This window comes from Triturus cristatus, chromosome 7 (assembly GCF_964204655.1).
Source record: "Triturus cristatus chromosome 7, aTriCri1.1, whole genome shotgun sequence".
NCBI classification, from domain to species: Eukaryota; Metazoa; Chordata; class Amphibia; order Caudata; family Salamandridae; genus Triturus; species Triturus cristatus.
The window spans coordinates 1,858,333,277-1,858,356,344 of record NC_140590.1 but is presented as its reverse complement, the minus strand read 5'-3'; the positions used below and the strand labels follow the sequence as shown (position 1 = coordinate 1,858,356,344).

Here is a 23,068-nt window from a genome sequence, read left to right as displayed (position 1 = left end):
CCTTTCATCCTTCTGAGGTCAATAAAATCAGTACCATTGAGTTGATTAACAATGAACATCTGTTATTCAGCACCAAGATAACCTTTCTGGGTGAATGTGTGCTTTACAAATACACATGTTATGTTATGACCAGAGGCTGTAATCAAGGTTCTTGTCAGAAGACTCCGCCCCCAAGTTTTTCACGGACAGCATTATCATAAAGACTATGGTGTTATTGTAAATCATTTTAGGATTGTAGTTCAGTTTCAAAATGTTCTAGGGACATCTTGATTTGTACTATTCTGAATTTGGTCGTAGTAAATAATGCTTCTTTTTAAGATGTGAGTGGGAAGTTTCCTTTATTGGTAGTTATTTCATATCCCTCCACCTAGTTTCATTGCAAAGCTGCTGGCTCCCAGATGAAACTAGTATAGACTTAACTGTGTGAGATTATTAGCTAAGGGCTGCTAACATGCTTATTCAAAGGGGTCCATGTGGAGCACTGAGGTGGGATTCCATCTACTTAAATCGGTGTTTTCATAACAGGGCCTGACGTTACCGCAGCAGCTGCAGCAATCGGTATCAACGAAGAAGGAGAGACATATGACCTTGGCATCCAGAACTATACAAGCAGAGAGAGCGTATCCAGACCTACAGGTATGTAACCTATTCTATGCTGCTTACAAGTTCATGAGTAACATTTGTAAACTATAACTTAGTCAACCAGTAGGGCATTTCTGGGCCCTGTGATTTACCCCTGGCAGTTGGCAAATACCAAAGGATCACACTGACGTCATGCTTCTATGCCATTAATCATCTTCTAATACATGGGATTCTGCAATCCCTGTATCAAAGCCTGTCTCTAATTTCTTTATAATCAGCGACTTGTGATGCGCTCAGTTACCGATTATAAAGAAGTGACACAAGAACTCACCTGTAAGGAATTCTTACATTGAGTTCTGACTTCACAACAAAAATGAAACATGGCTTTTCTTTCTTCTGCTCTGTTTTCTAGCTCTACAGTGACAGCACAAAATATTTTTATGGCAACATGTTTGTTTTTTGCACTCCTTATGGAAAATCCCGAATCATTATTCATGTTTCTACACCTTCTGAGCTACTGTGCCTTTAAAAATAACCCAAAAAACCTGACTTGTATTAAACTTATTCTACTATCTTCTTCCCAAAAAATATCTGTTTTTTGTGTGTTACGTTCTATTTTTAGTCTTCAGGTGTGCAAACCTGCGCTCTCTTTTATATGAAAGAACTGTGCATCAAGGTTGTGAGTGGTTTGTGGGATTGGCGATTGTGAGACAACGTTTTATAAGGAATAAAGTACTCCCTGCCATGCGTAATAAGGATATTGCAAGTCGCTTTGGAGTTCCATAGTGTTTGAAAGGTACTCAACCTTCTACCCTCTTTGTCTATATGGTCATGGAACTCCTCTGTGACTTGCAATATCCTTATGATGTAAAGAAGGGGTACTTTTTCAGTACACATTGCAGTTAATAACTCTAGTAAACATTGAAAACCCTATGACATCACATGCACAATCCGGGCATACGGTGCCATGAGTGTTCCTTTTCTGACCCTTTAGGAAGTTTGCATTACCTCCTTGTATAAAAACACACCAAGGAAATCTGGTGAGTTCCACAACTGCTCCACGTGAAGAAGCCTACCTTTTTATTTTTCCTCTTTTTTTAACTTTTGTACTGTTATTTTACAGTGTCTCACCTTTCTCCTGCATCTCTGTTCTGCAATGTTTGCATATTCTACACACCAGATGGTGGTAGGGGTGCAAGAAGCAAACATTTATCCATCTCAACTTACAACAGTGGGTTGGGATGTCTGATCAGTAGGACCCTAAAAATATTTAAACACTTTGATCCATCTTTCTTATTATGAGAAGACAATTATAAATGAATGATTAAATGAAAAACGTATCATGCAATAGTGTGATATACCTAAATATAATGTAGACTGTAATAGAGCGGAAAAGAAAAACTGTCTAAATGTAAAGGCTGCAGTGTTCTATCAGTCTTGCCTTTCCATCACACTGTATTCTCCAATCCGGTTATTTGCAGTTTATCCACTACTGATTCATAACCAATTTGATGCATGCTCTGCTTGGATGCTAATTGGAAAAAATGAGCCAGTGATACCATTCTCACATCACCTTAGCATGGTGCGCCTGCCACTTAGCTGCCTTCTAGTATGTGCTGTGCAGCCATTGGGTATAAGAGGCATGATGTGTCTCCTCAACATGTAGCCTGCCTTAACTCTCTGTACTTCCTCCTACAGGTGCCATTGCTCCTTCAGCCCTAGCACTGAAGCACATGTTTTCAACACTTCTAGCTGGTCTTGGGCTCCTGAAAGATTAGACACAGCTCTCCTACATGACAGTTCTCATGCTTCCTTACATATGCCATGGACCTATTGTTCTTTGCAATGTTTAACATGGAGAATTGTAATAATGTAAATTTATTTCTCATCCAACAGGCAGTGGAAGCAGGAAAAGAAATGCTAGCAGTTCTTTATATGGCTCGAGGGTGTACAAACCGAGGGCAAAAAATTCCAGTGCACAGAGGCTCCAACGTGCTTATGGAAGAAAGGTTTCCATGAGCCAGCGGGTTTCTGGACATCACCCGGAGCCCAGAGGAGAGGAAGCTGCAGAGCTGCAGAGTGATAGCCCCCAGATAACATCTTATGGGCAGAGATCAAGAACATCGGATAAATCTGACCGTACGTTCAGAAATTACATTGTTCCCCCAAAATTAAACCTGCTGCCGGGTAACGAACCAAGTACTAAACCTGAGGGTGAACAACTTACCATAAAACACAGGCCTGCCGGACGGCCACGTGCACATAACCATAAAGGAAAAAACACATGTTCTGAGTGTGGGAAGAGCTTTTTTTCACAGTCAAATCTTAACAAACATATGATTATTCATACCGGGGAGAGACCCTTTCACTGCATGATTTGTGGAAAAAGTTTCAATCAAAATGGAATTCTGCAAAGGCACATCCAAATGCACACAGGCGAAAAACCATATCATTGCAATGTCTGTGGCAAACGCTTCACGCAAAGGTACCACTATTATAAACATGAGGTCAAACACAAGAATCAGCAGCAGCACTGTAAGATTGTTGTCGTGGAAACGGAGTGAATACTGGAAAAGAGCAGTACTGAAAACAAGAAAACCGAGCCGGACAGAATCCCAGGACACAATGAAGTTTTGATTCTGCTGAGTATCCCACGTCGATTGTATCAAAGTATAATTGCTTCTCAATGTGACTTAAAATTATACTGATAGAAGAGCTACTTGCGGACATGAAAAGATATCGGACATCGCAATCAATCAGAATATAAAAATAGATTTAACTATTAAACCTCTGGTTATACCGCTGCTTTGGTAGTTACAATAAGGAACCCATAATGTTTGCCCACCTAATTGGGATATGTTTGAAGACATCCTGCTTCAACAAGTTAATTCGGGGACACACTGCTGGTAATTTGCTGTGCAATTATCATATTTGTAAGACAGTAATCGTGCCAAAAAGTCGTCTTTGCAAGTGAAATAGAAGCATATTTAAAATTGTAAAGCATCTAAGCTAAATGCTTATAATAGCCCTCTACCCGATATCCACCCCCAACATGACCAGTGTTCTCATCTGCAGGTTTTCTGGTACATACAGGTGTGACGATTAGAGATTTCCTTTGTGATCATATTCCAACTCTGTTAGCCATTTAAGCATCACGCGAGTCACAGGTCATCGTTGCACCCTTGTTCCATGATGTCATGCAGGATGGGAATCAATATTATTATTTAAAAAGCTAAGGTGATGATCCATCTGAGGGCGGTAATAAAAAGCTCCTGACTGTAATTATTGCTCAAATTGTTTGTCAAGGCCAATGCCATTCATACCGCTTTGAAGAAATCCTCGGTCTCACCTCGTTTGGAAGAGATGACCAAATCCAACCTAGTCTGCCAAATGTCGTTCTATTTCTTGTATTTCTCTGCATTCACTTCTCAGTTACAGAAGTTTCCTTAAACTCATAAAATCCTTAATAACAGGCAATCTGAGTTCTGTTCAGACAACGGCACAGCCCGTATGCTTCTCCTTCAGGAGATCTCTATTGATGATCAAAGACACTGATTACCACCAATTTGAAGGATCCAAGAGCACTTTATAGAACTATATATTTCTCTGTAGAAAAGCAATGTTTGTCAATTAAAACAGTTGACAGCCTATTGAAGGCCATACTGACTATTTCTGGTTTACTTTTCTTTAAGAATGGAGCCAATTTTCAAAATGAGAAGACAAACTCTGTGATAGACCTCTTTTAAAAGAAAAAGGTAGAGAGTTAGAGGACAGATTAGCTAGATAGGATGCAAGCTAAAGAGGCTAGAAAACTCTGTCTGCTTGTTCAAAGGAGCACATACCACCTGTATTCCCTCATGTCCTGCCGGTGACAATAGTTCTAGCTCTTCTTTCCAGCTCCTTAGAAATAGGATCCTGGAGCGCTGAGTTCAGCTGTTATCGGCTTTTTTGTTGAAAAAAAATTCCAAGCCTTTGTACAAATCATTCATTCGATGTCTTTAGAGGTCTTGATGTTTATTTTCCATTTACTTCGCAGAAAATATTTTTTCTTTCACAGAGAAATGACCTTTCTCTTTGAGAAATGCCCTTCCTGCATTAGGTGTAGACTGAGCCACATGGTGGCTGCATAGTTGTTTCCATGATTCTCATTGTCCCGAGAATTGTCCCCACTGTCCAAATACGTGAAGTAAGACCCTCAAGGATACAAAAAGATTTACCTCCTCTACCTTGAAGAGGAGGGGACCCCTTCTACAGCAGGGCACTGTTCCTTCTCTAAGCACTCCTCCTTAGGAAGACCGCGGGAGAGATACAGGTGTGGACAATGTCGTTCCCTTTTCGCATTTCCAGACTTTCACCACCTGTTTTACTTTGAGAGCATGAAAACATTGAGCCACTCAAAGCAGTTGACTGCGAATACACCAAGGTATTCAATGTCGAAATCTCCAACGTAGTTGACATGGATTGAGGTCTCCATATTAAGGTATGCAAAGTCCATGATGTTTAGTAGACTAAACTGGTCCATGAACTGGGTCAAGAGGCTTAAAAGGGGAACGTGTTGCAGAGTACTCCTTTGTGGACTTCGCCACATGCTCTTTGAATCCGTGCTAATGGCAACAGTGCAAACTTCAACACAACAGTCAGTGGAGCTTCCAGCCCCGTTTCTTCCGCCCAGATACAGAGCTCCAGACAAAGGTTTCATCAGAGCATTACAGACGTCGCTTTAACCACTCGAGGCTTCCCAGGCAGATCTCTCATGGCAGACACCGAATGCTTAAAACCATCTCCTCTAGCAGACACTGTATGCCTAGAACCATCTCTAGCTGACACCGTATGCCTAGAACCATCTCCTCTAGCAGACACTGTATGCCTATAACCATCTCTAGCTGACACTGTATGCCTATAACCATCTCTAGCTGACACCGTATGCCTAGAACCATCTCCTCTAGCTGACACTGTATGCTTAGAACCTTCTCCTCTAGCTGACACTGTATGCTTAGAACCATTTCCTCTAGCTGACACTGTATGCCTAGAACCATTTCCTAGCAGATACTGTATGCCTAGAACCATTTCCTCTACCTGACACTGTATGCCTAGCACCATCTCCTCTAGCACACACTGTATGCCTAGAACCATCTCCTTTAGCAGACACTTTATGCCTAGAACCAACTCCTCTAGCAGACACTGCATGCCTAGAACCATCTCTAGCAAAAACCATATGCCTAGAACCACCTTCTCTAGCAGACACTGAATGTCTAGAACAGTGACACACACATTATGGCCCTTGGGCCGCATGGGCCCCTCCGGACCTTTACATGCAGCCCCTGAGCAGCAGCCACACTGGGCTGTTGTTTACTCGACTCAGCAGGAACATTTAAAAAATGTTAAATATACTGCAAGCACTTATTTAAAGGTCAGTTGCAGGTAAACAAAAGGAAGTGACTAGACCCTTAACTTTAGGAATACCTTCATTTTTGAAGACCGTTAACATGTAAAAATACCAGTCTTTTTAAAATACAAAAAGTGTATTTCATTGACCTGTAGAACCATTTCGCCTTAGTAAATCAAATTATAGCAGTGCATTCAGAAGTATTTTTTGAAGTGATGGTTTTCAAACATGAATTTAGAAACATTCATGCTTCCCACTACACACAATGCCATTAGTGATTTTGCTGACACCGTATGCCTAGAACTATCCCCAGGAGACACTGTATGCCTAGAACCATCTCCCCTAGTTCCCCTAGCAGACACTGTAAGCCTAGAACCATCTCCTCCAGCAGAGATTGTATGCCTGGAACCATCTCCTCTAGCAAACACTATGCCTAGAATCATCTCCCCTAGTTCCCCTAGCAGACACTGTAAGCCTAGAACCATCTCCTCCAGCAGATATTGTATGCCTGGAACCATCTCCTCTAGCAAACACTATGCCTAGAACCATCTCCTCTAGCAAACACTATGCCTAGCACCATCTCCTCTAGCAGACACGTATGCCTAGAACCATCTCCTCTAGCAGACACTGTATGCCTAGAACCTTCTCCTCTAGCAGACACTGTATGCCTAGAACCATCTCCTAGCAGACACTGTATGCTTAGAACATCTCCTCTAGCAGACATGTATACCTAGAACCTTCTCCTCTAGCAGACACTGTATGTCTAGAACCTTCTCCTCTAGCAGACCCTGTATGCCTAGAACCTTCTCCTCTAGCAGACACTGTATAACCAGAACCATCTCCTAGCAGACACTGTATGCTTAGAACCATCTCCTCTAGCAGACACTGTATGCCTAGAACCTTCTCCTCTAGCAGACACTGTATGCCTAGAACCTTCTCCTCTAGCAGACACTGTATGCCTAGAACCTTCTCCTCTAGCCGACACTGTATGCCTAGAACCATCTCCTAGCAGACACTGTATGCTTGGAACCATCTCCTCTAGCAGACACTGTATGCCTAGAACCTTCTCCTCTAGCAGACACTGTATGCCTAGAAACTTCTCCTCTAGCAAACACTGTATTCCTACAACCATCTCCTCTAGATCTTCTGCGTCCTTTTCGACGATAGAAGATATTCTCCAACCCTTAAAGATTAGCCTCAATCCAGCGTGTCACCTATTGAAGACATTAACACCTATAATGAAGTTTTGATGCGAAGTGCAGCAAAATGTAAAGTACCAGTTCCTACAGTAATTTTTAAGATGCACTGTCGTCCTTCTACAGCTGGCCGTTACTTCTCCTTGTTTCTGAGCATCTAAAACCAGCAGTGGGACTTTTCTTAATACTAACTTCAACCAAAGCAGCTCCTGCACAATTACACAAAGCCCCGTATCATCTGCTCTTAAAAATGAGTCTGCAGTCAGATTCTGTCATGGTTTCTAAAGCAAGGAAATACCATTTCACTGATCCAACGTCAAATGTCATCTGACAAAGAAAGCAAATGCACGGACTGCCAGTGCAGCAGCTTCCCTCAGCAGAGATGACAATGGGACTTGCTGCAGTAGTGCGGTGCAAGACTCCCCAGTGAAGACATAAACGATTTTTAGAGAGTAGTGATGGTAGTGATGGTGGTCTCAAACTCCATCTGAACTTGTTGTCGTGACTACTGGCTTGGCTAGTCGTGTGACACTGATCCTGGCAAATGCTCACATCCCTGAACCCTGGCGTGCATCAGCATATTTTAAACATGCCTTTTCTTGTATTACACTTGTTGGCACTCACACCAATTAAGGATTATGATCTATGAAAACCTTGATGGAAACTTTGAAAGTCATGGACATAATGGTAGTAGCCGCTTATTTGAGAAAGCAAACTATTTTCACGTACCCATACTTAACTGGCTCATAAAAGTGTCAACAGCTCAAAAAGTATTGTTCTATTCCCAGAAAACTCTACACTGTCTGAATAAGCTGGGCTGACACGCCAGCCATGCTAAATCAACATCAATATTACTTGGCTGGAGACGGGCAGGACAAGCAGGGGGAAATGTATATACATTTGTGGGAGACATTGCTATGCATCTGAAGTGTAGAAATCTGAAGAAATCATGGCTCACCAGATGTGTTTGCTACCAAGGTCCATGGCATCCTGAATTTTCCTCATACCGTCCGCATATCTTCTCAAGATGTCCTTTGAGCACTGTCTGGACAGTCATCGCTGGCAGCGCTGTGATAGTTTGGATACATATTCACTCTTACCCCTTCAGCAATACAATCTCATACGCTTTGGTACAAGGCAGAAATTCCCAAGGGGGGTCTCATTTTATCAGGGCATTCCAATCGGTGTATCCACAGCTGGGTGGCGGGAACACTGGGTACATGGCCCCAGTAGGAGGCTCTGTACCATATCAACCTGCTGGAGTTGACCTGCTTTTTTTCTGTGCTTATGATTTTCAGTGGGGATCGCCTCAAGGAGAAGGATACTTTTTTTTTTATTTTATGAAGTGCTCTGGGATTCTGCACTTTTCAGTTCAGTGCTTCTGATTCCAGTGAGATTCTCCCCTGGGAGAACAAGGATTAAAAGTGACCCACTTTTTCTTCTTGATGTTCATACTTCCACCTACTACATTATTGACAAGGGAAATGCAGCATTTTGATATTACTCGCCCTGTCAGCTGCTTTCTTCACTCCTTCCTTCTGTCTAGAATCAGGGAATCGGTTGAAGTGGCAGAGCGTGCAGACAAGTGTCTTCGCTCATTTCTGACTGGGTTGCTGAGGTAATCTTTGATCTGCCAATAGGTGCAGTTTTTCTCAGAGTTCCTGTTTGTTGTCATCCTTGTTTACCATTTCGATGTAACCATTGCATTAGCTTCTCTTAACCAGGGGATCATTTTCATAGTTGTGGTGATGGCACAAGTGGTATTCTAGCTTACAAGCTGTCCTGTGCCAAATCAGTCGTGTGTGCATCACCACCTAGACTAGGCTGTGGACAAGCCGCTGGGTTTAAATGCTACCTTCTATTGCATCCAAAGCCAAAAGCAAGAAAATAAAAGATAAGATTCAAGGGGGAACTGTTGACAAGCTAAACATAACTGCTGAAGAAAATTTGAATAAAATTAGACTGATTCAAGGGGGAACTGCTGACATGAAGTTAAACAAAACCGCTGAAGAAAATGCAGAATAAATTAGACTGAACTAGAGCAATGGACAGACTTGTCTACTCTTATTGTGGTGTCATACTGCAATAGCAGCAGCAACAACAACATGGTCAGGGAAGGAATGCTTGAACTAAGCCTACAGGAACATGCTGCCTGCTAAGCTGACATAACTTGAACTGTGTTTGCACAACATAGGTGCAGGGTGAACACTTGACATTCGTTAAAATTATTTGCGTTAATGCTCACTTTATCTTACCTCAGTCTGGTTAAGGTTTGTTCCTGATGTACCTCTCCTATACATAGGAACCACATTTTGGAGTGACTGTTGTAGATCAAACAGATCTGAAGAGGCAGATAGCAATACCGCTTACCTAGTGAACCTCTAAGTAGCTACAAACGCAGCAAATTTGTGTATCCGAAAACCAAGGAACACCAACGTTGCCCGGAAAATCATGATCAAGTAACTTTATGGATTGTAACTAAACGTTGTATACATAAACGAGTTCTGCAATAAGCTAAATCAGTAATTCCGTGAAAAACGTGACCACATGATGAGTAGATTCAGGAGAATGAAAGGGGGTATTAATGACCTCCGCTAGAAAACAACGAAAAGGCGTTATCCAAGATTTCAACAGTGGTCCAAACAAGATCAAAAACAGTCCAGGAAACGCACCAAATAAAATGCCAAAAGGACAGCGTTAATCAAACCACCAGGGGAAATCCAAGAAACACAAATACAGGTTCTGTGTCAAAGCACAGCTGGTTTGCTAGCATAACAGCAAGAGCAATGCCGCGCAGTGTACTCCGCTATCTCCAGTCAGGATTCAGGAAATCAGAAGTACAGAGATTAGCACTTTCCAATAACACTTCGAGTCATGCTTTACTGTCCTGCTAAGCGTACGCACACGCTACTGAAACATTTAGTTTGACAGCAAAGGAGGGCTCATAATGTCTGTTTCAGTCTCCTGCTAACCAATCAAAGCACTAAAGAGGGCCAGAGGAGATTAAATACCAGCAGTAGACGCCCCAATGTAATACTACGCAACACAAAAGAGCCCCTGGGTCTAAACAATGAGAAAAAAGTTCATGGGAAACAAAGTGAAATAACCTAGCTCGGGTGGCGCATTCCTTCTATTTCCCTCACCCACCAAAGGTGCCATGCCTCAACACGGGAACCTCCTCACATCATGATGGCTAGTCACGGCGCGGAGTACAACCCCCTCACTGAGAGGGAGGAGCACAGCGGATGTTTTTAGATGTATAGTAAATACCCTTTAATGAGCTCAGGGTAGTCAGATGCGCAGAGCGTGTGAAACATTGAGGTGAATCAAAACTGACTACAGAGTACGCAAGCACGTTTATTTGTGAGTCTTATGGTCAGGATCAAAAAGCCAGACCCCGCAGGAAAGTTTAAACCTGATAGGTTACCCGACTTTGTTTTCCATAAACTTATTTCTCGCGGTTTAGACCCAGGGGTTCCATTGTGTTGCAGCCTGCTAACAATCCACATGCATGGAAGGAACATGGTGCTCATGTCCCATTGACAGCAATCTCTGTCAGGAGAAGCATATTGGTGAACCTGATTTCTTCAATCCGAGCCCTCAGCATGCGTGAGCCACAGGTCTGATTCTTGGCACTCCCACACGAGAATAACTGCATATTGTATGTGAGAGAAAGGTCGACAGAAATCATAGACCACATAGTAGCGCTTTAAACCGAGGGGATCGACGTAGAAGAATTGGGAGTAGACAAACAGAAAAAAAAATCCAAGGACCTCAGCTGATCTGCAAAGACCAATGTACATGAAGATCCAATTCCCATGTGGTGAAGGAAGCATACTAGGTGCAGGGGGTGAATCTAACCTCCTGCTCTATCTGCAATCTGTGCCTTAGAACGTCGGAAAGCAGAGATGGCGATAAGGACAAGAAATTGTAACTGAGGCCCATGCATTAACAGACGTGCACAAATGTCCAGCACAATGAGGCACCACATCCTGCAGTAAATGTGAAAGGAAGCAATGCATGCTGGATGTTGTATTCACCTGAGACATCCCAGTGGAGGCCAGTGGCATGGCACTGACTTTACAACTGATGAAAGAAACATAATTCTGGATCAAATCAGTCATCTCTTTCCAGTGGCTATCGCTACTCCGTAAAGCACGTTCTCTGAATTAATCTTTAGTCCCTGAAATGCAGCAAAACATAAAACTACAAAATCCCAGGCGTACTTAGTCATGTGGCTCACACCGGGGGCACGATGTAAACTCAAGAAACAAACAACCATCATTGGTGCAATGTAATTGCTCTCAAGAGGTGCCAAGCTTCTCTTGAGCAATGAGGATATTTGGATAAGATGTTCTTCTTTGGCCCTCCGCTCTGGCTTCCAGGAAACTCATGGTTTGTATCTAGATGCATGTACTGTTGGTTTTCAACATTAAACATTGGAAGTGTGGACACTTATTTTTTTGTTTTAACTAAATAAATATAGGATGTACAGGAGTGACATTCACACTTGATTCTATTTTTCCTCAAATCTGCTCCTTATTATTGCTGGCTGATTATATTCTCAATATTTGTGAATAGTGACTTTAACTCTTCTTTTAATCAATCTGCAATTGAAATTTGTATGAGGTTTACTGTTGCCTACTATTTGGGAGGGGTCATATATCAGTAATGAGTGGGTGTACACTGTTATGCTGCCCTTGTGGTTAGGTACTTGCTTGAAAGATACTTGTATAAATAAATGCAAATAAACAAATGCATTTTATTCTGCCCATGTGTTGAAGAAAATATGTACTACCTCTATCGGAATAAAAATCGGATTCCTTTTCAGACTTACTTGATGCCACTTCTGCACTGAATGGATGTGCATAGATTTTCAGTGGCAAGCAAATAAAGTTCAATTTAATCTACTGGTACTATTCTGAGATTTTTACTTCAGTGCCACTTGACTTTTAGCTACTGATTACTTCAATTTGAAGTGTTTCGGTATAATTAATCTCAAATCCGTTTAGAGCTCTCCCAACACTTATCCTCTTGCGCGGGAATGCAGCTTCCCTCCCTCGTATCAGAGACATTTGTAGGTATAGCATGAGACTGGAGAAGTTGAATTGCCCGGGATACCTATACTACGAGGAGTCCACAGCCTTCTTCCGCGCCACAGATGTTCACTTCTCGGAGAGGCCTGGTATGCTGCCCCCTAACCTTATTAGACTGTGTTGGCTACACATCTAGATTCAGTCTAGCCCACCATGGTATGGTCTACTACATCCCATGATGAACTCAGTGTTGGGTCTTTCTCTTGAAGAACTATCAAACCACTTTCTTTTTGTTTCTCTCTGGATTACATTCATTGTTACCAATACACTACTTCAATTAAGTAGACGTGAAATCATGTCAGGTGTTACCTTTTTTCTCTGCATTTCATATGACTACTCATTTCATTAGGAGTTCATCTGAAATGCAATTACTTGAATGTAATTTCAAATCAATTAAGTCCAGTTTGGGCTGCTCCATTGCAACCTTAACCAGTACTTGGTATTAAAGCTGCCGCTCAATTCAGAATGGAGTGCATTAAGCAGCTGTTAAGATTGTATAGGAGATAAAACAGTCCATCACCCTCCTACAGTGCTGCCCATATGACAAGAAGAATGCCTTCCTGTTGTACTCGGTGTTCATGGATGCCAGACATCACTCCTTCCACCACGTACGTTGCAGATGTCCCCCTGATTGGCTGTTGTCTCCATGAACAAGCGATTCAGTGGTCTTATGAACATTCCATGCTCGTGCTCATCCCAGATAAGGCCAATGAAATCTCCTCACCAGTTCAATAGTTTCATGAATAACAAGATGTAGTTTTGATCACAAACTACACAGAGTGTATGCTTTTTATATCCTGCGCATAGCTGCAGACCTGGAATGGTGTGATGGTCATTTTTCATTGATTCTTTATAGAAAACAATGATTTTTCTCTGGTGTGTTATCTTTCCATAACAAATCTGCTTATTTGTTTAAAATCTTCGTCTCCTCGCCAGTTTATATATTCCACCAAGTCTAATTAACTGCATACCACAGTAAGCTTTTTGTAAGATATTTCTGGTCCGAATGTTATGCCACTGGCCTCTAAATAAATTAAAATGTTTCAGACCACTTTAATTTCTGATTCTGACACCTCAGCACAGTTCTCTCTAGACTATGATGATAAATGTGCGCTTCGGGATAAAGTATCAGCATTGACATTGCTCTTCCAAACATTATATGAGATTTGGAAATTGGGGCGAGCAATCTGTGCCCAATTCCATACAGCTTAGCTTTTTTAAACAGTGTCACAGGCCCAGATAACCATTTATGTAATTATTTCCAGACGTGGTTGCACCTTGTAGGCAAATGAGTTACTATAAAGGTGAAGCTAAATAAATTGACAGACTGCCTGGAGGTCTCTCCATTTTTTTGATTTTGATTCAAAAAGTTTTGCTTTCATGCCATCTACAAGTCTTTGCAGCACTGTTGCATTGTAGATCAGAACAAAAGGCGTACCTGAATGGTAAAACCACCAGAGTTGTTATCAGGGTGCTGGTTATTAGGGTAGTGCCTTTAGGCCAACAGCTATCCAGTTAGTACCATCTTTTACAACAATGGCTGCACCACACATGCAATTCCATCACATGCAGAACACCTTTACAACAAAGGTAAGTGTTTGTAGTTTTACAAAGGGAGTCACAACAACACATATGGGGTTTTGCAGTGCAGGTAAGTAGATCTAGTTGAAAGATATATGTGGGTTTTTACAACTCTCTCTCTCTCTCTCTCTCTCTCTCTCTCTCTCTCTCTCTCTCTATCTATCTATCTCTCCATATATATATATATAATTTTGTGGGGCTGAGAGTGGGTAGTAATTGGCTATTAGTGCTTTTTAGAATTTCAAGCGAGTGTTATTTTGGGTTGTAAGCAGATTTTAGGCATCAGGTGTGGGGTGGGTAGTACCCAAAGGTGATTAAAAAACTGGGAACAAAATGCTACCTTTCGGAACATAAGAGAATGTTTAGGTTGACGCATAGATCCCTTACCCCCTCCAAGTTGTGTGTCTGATTGCTGTCATAGCACAGACCCTCGAAGTCGACTTCCTGCGACAAGTCTTCCAGTGAGTCCAAACTGAAATGTAAACATAAACACAAGAAAGCCAGGCAGGATTTGCAGCCATCCCACCACTGGAAATCTTGCAAAAAGGTGCAAGGGCATCAAGCCCTCACTCTTTCGATGTCTCCTAAATTCGGACCAATCCCTCAATTGGTCCCAGTGCATCCTCAGTTCTCCAAGCTGCTGACCCTCTTGGCATTGTTTCGGCTGATGCATCTTCGGGCCCCAAAGAACCACAGGTGACTCCAGTCAGACTTTCAAGGGTAAGTCTGCCACTTAAGGCCCCCACAGGCCCACTGCTATGCCTTTGCTAAGTTCGGTAACTGACTTTCACTCTGGCGCCAAGGTCCACGTTGGTTCCTTCCATGCCGACACAGACCAAACCATCGCTGGTCATATATCCAACCCATACGCAGATTATTGACCGTAAATCGACTTTAGCTTGACCTAAGCCTATGTTGCTCTATGAAATCAAAAAACTCAATCAGTGGTCATTCAACAAGACTGTAACACCTTTCCTACGGCACCTGCATCAGCAGAAAATTTGCACAATTTGGATTCCGGTTCAGATCCAGTGTAAGAAGCACCCCAGGCTCTTCAGGACACTGATGAGGAAGAAGACAGGTTACTTCCCCCTCATACTGGAGATTTTTTCTATGTTGATTTGCAAAGTGCTAGAGGGCTTGACGCATCCCCTGAGACGGAGCTAGGTTCTAGGTTCGCTACTAATGCCAGCAACAAAAGAAAGCTTTGTTCAGAGTGCAGCTGAACCACTAGAGTTACAGCTGCTCTCTGTGGAGACAAAAACAAATCCGTTGACTAAGATTCTTCCGTTTCTCCGAGCCTGTATTGCCATTTAAAGAAGCCCTTACTATTGCTGTTTTGGCTACGTGAGTTAAGCTTTGCACACCAGTGAGTCGGCCTGTGGCAAGGTGACATAGATGATCCAAATTTCTTTACAAAGCATCCTACAACTGAGAGTTTGATTTTTCATGCTTCAACAAGCAAGGTTCATCCTCACTCCTAACTCTTGTGACTAATGCTCCAGACAAGAGTCAAAGAGAATTGATGCTTTCAGGAAGAAGATTCTTTACCTGTGCAAATCTGGCACCCAAATCTGTTAATGCAGGCTGTCTTCTGGGATTGTACATCCTTGCACTATGGGGCTTTTTACTGGCCATACCGAGTAATCTCAGGACCTCCTTAGCCCAAACAATACAGGAGGAACAGAATGTAGCCATGCCTGTCCAAGGAGTACTGGACGCCACGGACTGCAATGGCTGAGCTATTGACACCATTGTCATGCCCAGAAGTGTATGCCTGAATGCATTTCACTGGGTTTTCTGGGGATGTGCAGTGGAAATGATCTTCAATAGTTCTACACTCTTCAGAGAGAAGGCTGATTTGCTGCTGGAAAGATTAAAGGTTAGCTGTGCCACAGCACAGTCCCTGGGGCTACTGATGCCAGTGAAACTGTTTTTCCACAAGTACAAGAGCTTTAAAGGCTACTCTAGGGAGTTAGCATACAGGCAGTGCCAGATGTCACAAACTAATCTGCAACAGCCTTTCCACTTCTTTCGAGGCAGTGGTTGCTATAGAAACACCAGCAGAAACCGCTCAACCAGGAGGGACAGGAGTCTCCCTTTTCACCTTTTGCACCCCACAGCTGCAATATCTACCAAGCTGCTTCAGATTGCCCTCAGTGCATCATACCAGGCTGGTAATCCAACATTTGGTCTCTATGGTTTTCACATCAGACACCAGGGTCTTAAAGATTGTTCCAAAGGGCTACACCCTACTTTTCATTTCTTCTTCACCCTGCGTTCCTCCCTCACTAATGCATATTTTGAAAGAGCAATCTTGATGCAGGAGGTTAATCTTTTACTCTCAAAAGGGAGCCATTGAATAAGTGCAGGGCTCTGAGAAAGGAGCACGGTGCTATTCACGCTACTTCCTCATTCTAAGGAGGGAGGAGAGGCTCAGGTCCATTCTGGACTTTTTCTTATTGATAAGCTTTCTGTGAAAAGATAGATTTGGAGCCTAAGTGAGTATTTTGAACCTATCTTCTCTGGACGCAGGAGAATGAAGGGTGTCCTGGGACTAGCAGGATGCATATTTCCATATACCCATCCTGTCCCACAGGTGTTACCTTTGTTTTTTTCAGTGAATTTCTCAAGTTATATTTCCTAACTAGAACGTCCCTATAATCATAGGGTTTTTCAGTGGGGAAAAAAAATAATATATATTTATATATGGTGATCAAGGCTGTTGTATCGGCCGAAACGCGTTATGACTTTTACCGTTGTGGAATAAAAGAATTTTTGCCTAAACTGCAGAGGAATTCGTGCTTTTCATTTCCAGTGCTACGAGTGGAATGAAAGCCAAGCAATCGAGTGATATATATATATATATCTGTACACACACACACATTATAGTTAGGCTCACATTTTACTCGTACAAAACCAGAGAAATTCAGCAGTTATAGTTACCTGAGCTAACTATAACTTATGCCCCCGCAATGCGCTGCTTATGACATCACATAGTACATCACTCATAACATGGTCAGTGACATAACTGATGACCTCTCAAATGACATCACTGATGACATCATGCAGTGAGTAAGTTTTTTCTAAGAGTTTGTTTGTTAAACATGTAAGCTACTACAAAAATGTAATTAGTATACTAGTTGTGCAACTAATTAGTGATACTATTTCTAACATATTATGTGAGTGGCTGTGTGACTGCGTGTGTGAGTGGGTGTCTGAGTGGCTGTATCGGTATGTGAGTGGCTGTGTGTATGTGGGAGGGATGGGCGGAAATAGAAGCTAGGAGGCTTTATGTGTTTATCAATGGTTCTGGTTTATTTATAATTTCTATGAAAAACCAATAAAAGTCTTCTATAGTGGTTGTCCTGGTAGGTGGTGGGAGGTCTTCTTCTGATGTGTTCTCAATCACTTGATGGTTCCCTTCTTTAGTCCGTCCCCCACTTATCTCGAAAAGAAAGGAAAACAGGATGGTGAGACTCAGATTCTTGATAATGTTACAGGATTAGCTAGGATCCTTCACCATACCACTTCGAAGGTGAAAAGAGAGAGGAAGTTGGCCCCCAAGCTAACGTGGCCCGAGCAGAATAAGTTAATGTCCTTCACCACACCACTTTGTGTATGGAAAAGGTTTAATGCCTAGATGAATGTGGCCACGGTTTAACAAATCTCTCCCCCCCCCCCAAGACAGTAGCCAACCAGTAAAAGGGAGAGAACTAAAGAAGGATGAAAGAAAAACTCACAATATTGCTAAGTGCCACATTCTTTTAGAGTGCACGTATTGGGGGAAAAAACACCAACATAAAGTAGTTTCAATCAGGCGGCCCACTTTGCAGCAGTTTGACCTCCGTTTCCCTTTAAATCTCCTACCCCTGTCTTAAGTCCCCCCCCCCCCCTCTTAGTAGGGTGCCCACACTACGCCTGGTTCACTCACCGTCCTAGCCGCAACCCTCCTGAGCTACGGCGACGTTTCAGCATCTACTGGGGGAGGGAGAATCCACCACTGCTCGCTACACGTCTCTCCATCGTCTTCGTTCTCGACTCCTTCGTGGTCCTGGTCTCCCGGCAATTCTTCTCGCTTGGCTTCTTCAGCGTCGTGCCTCTCCACCTCGCTCCATCCTCTTGTGTCTTCCTCGTAGATTTCTCTCTCCTCTTCCGCCTTTTCCTCCTCTGTCCTTCCTCCTGATTGGTCCTTTTTTCTGGTCGTCACCTCCTTCTTCCTGTAAGGGAGAGGTTGGGAGTGATTGTTTAACCCTTTCTGTCTCCTGGCGTCCCGATCTCTGTGATGACCTCCAGGGCAGGTAACGGGGTTTCAGGGTTCTCTTCTCGGTGTCCTCCTCACAGTGTATAAGTGGGTGTGAGAGTGGGTGTAAGCAGCTGTTTGGGTGAGTGAGTGGCTGCATTGGTGAGTGAGTGGGTGTGTCACTGGCTGTATGGGTGAGTGAGTGGCTGGGTGTGTAAGTGACTGTATGGGTGAGTAGGTGTCTGGCTGTATCAGTGAGTGACTGGATGTGGAAGTGGCTGTATAGGTGAGTGAGTTGGTGTTTGGTTCAGTGAGTTGGTGCATTAGTGGCTGTATTGGAGAGTGTTTCTGTGTGAATGGCTGTATGGGTGAGTGAGTGAGTGGATGTGGGCATGCTTGTAAGGATGTATTAATGTGTATGCAAGTGTTTGTGTGGGTGTGTAAGGGATTGAGCGGGTGCTTGTATTGGTGAGTGAGTGGCTGTGTTGAGAGACTGGATGCGAGTAGGTGTGTGAGTGGGTGGGTGTGTGAGTAGTTGTATGGGTGTGTGGCTGTGTTAGTGTATATATAGTTGAATGACTTGTGTGAGTAGCTGTATGGGTGAGTGATGGGTTGAATGAGTGCTTGTATGGGTGAGTGAGGGGTTGTGTGAGTGGCTCTATGGTTGCGTGAGGGGTTGTGAGAGTACTTTTATGGGTCTGAATGAGAATGTGAGTGGCTGTGTGGATCTGTGAATGTGTATGTGAGAGGTTGTGTGGGGTGTTAATGGGTGTGTGTATGATGTCATCCATGATGTCACTGACCATGTGAGTGATGTAATATGTGAGGTCATAAGCAGTGCATTGCAGGGACATAAGTTATAGTTAGCTCAGGTAACTTTATCTGCTGAATTTCTCTGGTTTTGTATGAGTGAAATGTGAGGCTAACTAGAACGTCTCTGTAGCCTTTGTTTTTTCAGTGATTTCTAAGGATTTAAAAAAAAATCTATTTCCTAACTATAATGTCTGTGTAGCCTTTGGTTTTTTTTCAGTGAATTTTTAAGTTTTTTAAAATTCTATTTCCCAACTATAATGTCCCTGTAACTTTATTTTTTTTCAATTAATTTTGATGTTTTAAATATTATTTTGTAACCTGCAACCTTTGAGAGGAGGTTTGTGAGTGGCTGTATAGGTAGGTTAGTGGGTGCGTGAGTCTGATTGGGTTACTTAGTGGGTGTGTGAGTCTCAGAGTGGGTCTGTGAGTGGATTCGTAAGTGTCTGACTGGGTCTGGGAGTGGGTGTGTGAGTCTGTAAATGTTAACTAGGTCTGGGCGTAAAATTCCATTCCACTCATGGAGTTTGCTGAATTCGGCAACTCCACATTCCGCAGAGAACACAGAGTTACCGATAAACTCCGCAATTGATTGGAATGTTATTTGTGCCATAGGTGAGCGGGAGTGATTGTGGGTGCAACCACTAGTGTGCCAATAGACCTGGGCCCTTTGCAGAGTGGTTGACAAAGGGGGCGGGGCTTCCGACGACGTCTCAGCAATCTACCTGTGGGGCACATACTTATGGCAACAATATGGGTTCTTGGCTCCCAGCAACCCTGAGCAGCCAAGGGGACTTCACCCCTTAGCCAGTAGTGCGTCAGGAGCTTCACTTGTTGTAAACATAGGAAGTCTGGGCCCCCAATGACCCTCGGCAGCCAAGGGGACTCCATCCCCCACCAGTAGTGCACCAGGAGGCCCCTGTGCAGAGTGGTTGAGAAAGGGGACAGGCCTTCAATGACATCTCAGCAATCCAGCAGTGGGGAACTTACTTGTCGTAACAATAGGGGTTCTTGGCCCTCAACGACCCTCAGCTTGAACCGTGAACCAGCAGTGCATTAGGAGACCCTTGTGTAGAGTGGTTGAGAAAGGGGGCAACGCATCTGATGAGGTCTCAGTAATTCTCGGCAAGCTCGTTTCTGACCTATATTTTGCCACTTTCTGTTAGTTTCGGCCTTTTTTCTGCTCGTTTCCGACAGGGCCATACTGGTCGTATTTGACATCAGGTTTTTTCCTGGGAGGCTGAAAGAGTGGCAGCCGGTTTTGCAGCAGTGGGGGGCATTTTTTTGGTTTCTGGGTGCTGGTTTCGCAATATCGGCCCCAGTAACAAAAGCAGCAGTGCTCGTTTCTTACCTTTATCTTGCTTCTTTCTGCTCCTTGCTGACATTTATTCTACCTTTTTTTGCTAGTTTCTGACCTTTACTCTGCCTCTTTCTGCTCTTCCCTGAGACAATGGGGGGAGCCTCAATACCCCCACAGTCCCATCTAGCTCCCTGCCGCCTGTGGGAGCCGTACAGTAAAGATGTGGTCGTGGTAGAGAGTTGTAATACAGTTTGATAGCACTAAAGCATTCACCACTAATATTTTATGTAATGCTCTAGTCCTATTTAATTCCAAGTTTTGACAAGCATTAAAAGCGAAATAAATTCAAAACATTAGATGGCAACACAGTTGCTCCAAAAGATAACAGTGAAATTGTTATTTACAGTGCTCTCGAAGTAGAAAAAGAGGGTGTGGGATAGGAGGTAGTGAGTCAGTGAGTGAAGGTCAGAAAAAGGTATGTGACATATGTACATCATTTACACATGAAATGTAAACTTTCCAGCCTAACATAGGTCGGCTGTTCCTGTGTCTAAACATAGCTCAATTATACATGTTAATCCTCACATTTAGTCCATTGAGCTTGCCCTATAGCAGAGATGTGGAATTCCTATAGCCCGACGCCCAGGACATATGGTTTGGGGTCAAAGGCAACAAGTTTTCATGTGTATTTTGTCCTTGGGACAAGTAGGCCCACCCCCCTGCAGCACAACCCCTTTGGCTGCCAGTTTGCAGAACCACATTATGGATCAGGGAAGGGCCCTGTCTGCAGTTAAGGTAATATTTTTGCCCTTATGTTAATGATGTCCAAATTTGAATTTATGGTTCATTAATTAAGAATCCTTTATTAATAGGGTAAGCGCTCTAAGTAAATGTTTTAAGCTCCGACTGCACTAAGTAACGTGTTAATGCATGCTAGTATTTCCCAAAAATATTCATAATGGAAAATCAGTGTTACTAGTTTCAATAAGATTATGGGAAACATAAACAAGCATTGGCAAAGCCAGTAGGTCTAAACCTGATGGTCAGCTTTTTAGTTTTGTCAATGTGTGGCATGGTTTTTGTAAAACCTTAATGGTGTGGGAGCAGCTGGGTCCTCACCATTATAACAAACATTGGCAAAAGCAGAAATTGGTTTTGGTCTCATAAAGCACACACTGCCACAGTAGTTACTTGTCCTGAACAAAACTAATTTATGCTCCTTGTGAAAGAGCAGAATGCGGTCACTCACAGTGAAGCGGGCCGATACAGAGAGGGAGAGAGACAGAATTTTAATAAACACAAAAGGCCACGGCCCACGCCAGACCAAATTAGGGGCACAATTATTAAGAAAGTCTCAAAAGGGCACTAATGGTATATGTCCTTGCATTAAGTGCAGCTATACGGCTTTCATGAATTCCCAAGAATTACCAGAAGTAGGAAAAGAAATAGTACTCCTAGAAAATATTTATGAACTGCATTTTAGCATGAGCAAATGTGCATGTGTAGATTTGCTCATTTGAAAATCTGAGTGTTTGCAAGTTTACTTTCCCTCCAACCACTTTTTTCCCCAACTCTGGAAGATGGTTTACATCTGCCATTGTCAGGAGTAAATTTGAGACATTTCTCAGTATGGGAAAACATTTGAGAAGAGTTGTTGAAAACCCTTAAAACATGCACGTTAGAAGGTTTGCACGGACTCAAAAAGGGCATTCTAACCCTGGAACTATTGCTTACCACTACCTTCAGCCTCAGTATGTAGATCTGCGGAAACGTGGCAACATAAGGGGATTGCAAGTATTCAAACACTACTATGGTATGAGCCCTTGCATAATCAGAGAGGCTATATCAGAGCTCTTATATAATGAGATTGATGCCATAATTTGTCGCTGCATTACATAGCACCAAAGGGGCAAGTGGATTTTGTTACAGGACAAGTAGATTTATGAAGCAACTTGTCCCATGGACAAGTAGATATTTTATTAATTTCCACACCCCTGCTATAGGTGGTAAGTAGTCTACATTTCAACCCCAGAATAGGAGGGTAACTTGTGTCCTCGCGTTAGGGTCTTCTTCAGGACAGGGCGGTGAAGAACACTTGTGAGCGAAGCACGGCGAGTGTGCGTCCAGGAAGGAACAGAGCTCATACGTAGCTTTGTGTGGGGAGTATCCGTAAGTGAGGTAATCAATCTCTCACAGGGGGGTATGAATCTAGCCAAAATCTCATCCGCGGCTGTCCGGCATTGCTTTCTCACACAGGGAGCTGCTAAACATGCAGCTCCCTTGTGCGAAAGCAATTTGTCTGTTTACCTGCTCGCTTGACAGCATTTTCCCCAAAAAGTGCACCCGTGATTCTTATCGTGTATGGAAAGCTTTGGGGCGATCCTGTCAAGCAGGGGCCAAGAAAAGGGGGTTAAAGTGTTTCCCATTTTAATTCCCATAGGCCCGCAACCCGAACCACTGGACGGAATTTCATCAAATTTGGCAGAAAGCTAGCTTTTGGAGCACAGATTGAGCTTTTGGTTATTTTTGTGTAAATCTGTTCAGTAGTAGTTGAGAAATAATATCTGGGATCGCGACAACTTTGCGAATAATAAAGAGCTCATGCAGGGAAATGCAGAGCTCGGATTGGCTTCCAACACTTCAACCAGGAAATGTAGGCAGCCAGCCGAGTCCCACAAAAAAACTGGAAAAAAAGAAAAAGGGGTAGGAATACCCTGACCCCCAAACCTTGGTCTTGGGGTTCCCTTGCCCATGCCATGTTATAAAAGCATTTTCTTTTTATCTATGGTGATTTTTGCGATATATTCACGAATATCACTGTGAATTAAAAATAATAAAAGCGCGGACTCCCGCACTTGTTTTAATTGTAGCCCC

The 23,068-nt window shown here is 43.0% G+C and overlaps 1 protein-coding gene across 2 annotated transcripts in view; it reads left to right on the top strand.

The window, feature by feature from the left end:
* The window catches only part of LOC146813483 (uncharacterized), a 75,653-nt gene extending 72,114 nt beyond the window's left edge, over positions 1 to 3,539 (top strand). For both annotated transcript variants that reach the window (XM_085620279.1, XM_085620280.1), the window contains 2 exons: positions 526 to 636; positions 2,479 to 3,539. In XM_085620279.1, the coding sequence (XP_085476405.1) occupies positions 526 to 636; positions 2,479 to 3,146 (779 nt within the window). In that variant the 3' untranslated portion in view covers positions 3,147 to 3,539. The remainder of the gene's footprint in view (positions 1 to 525; positions 637 to 2,478) is intronic.
* The last annotated feature ends 19,529 nt before the right edge of the window (positions 3,540 to 23,068 follow it).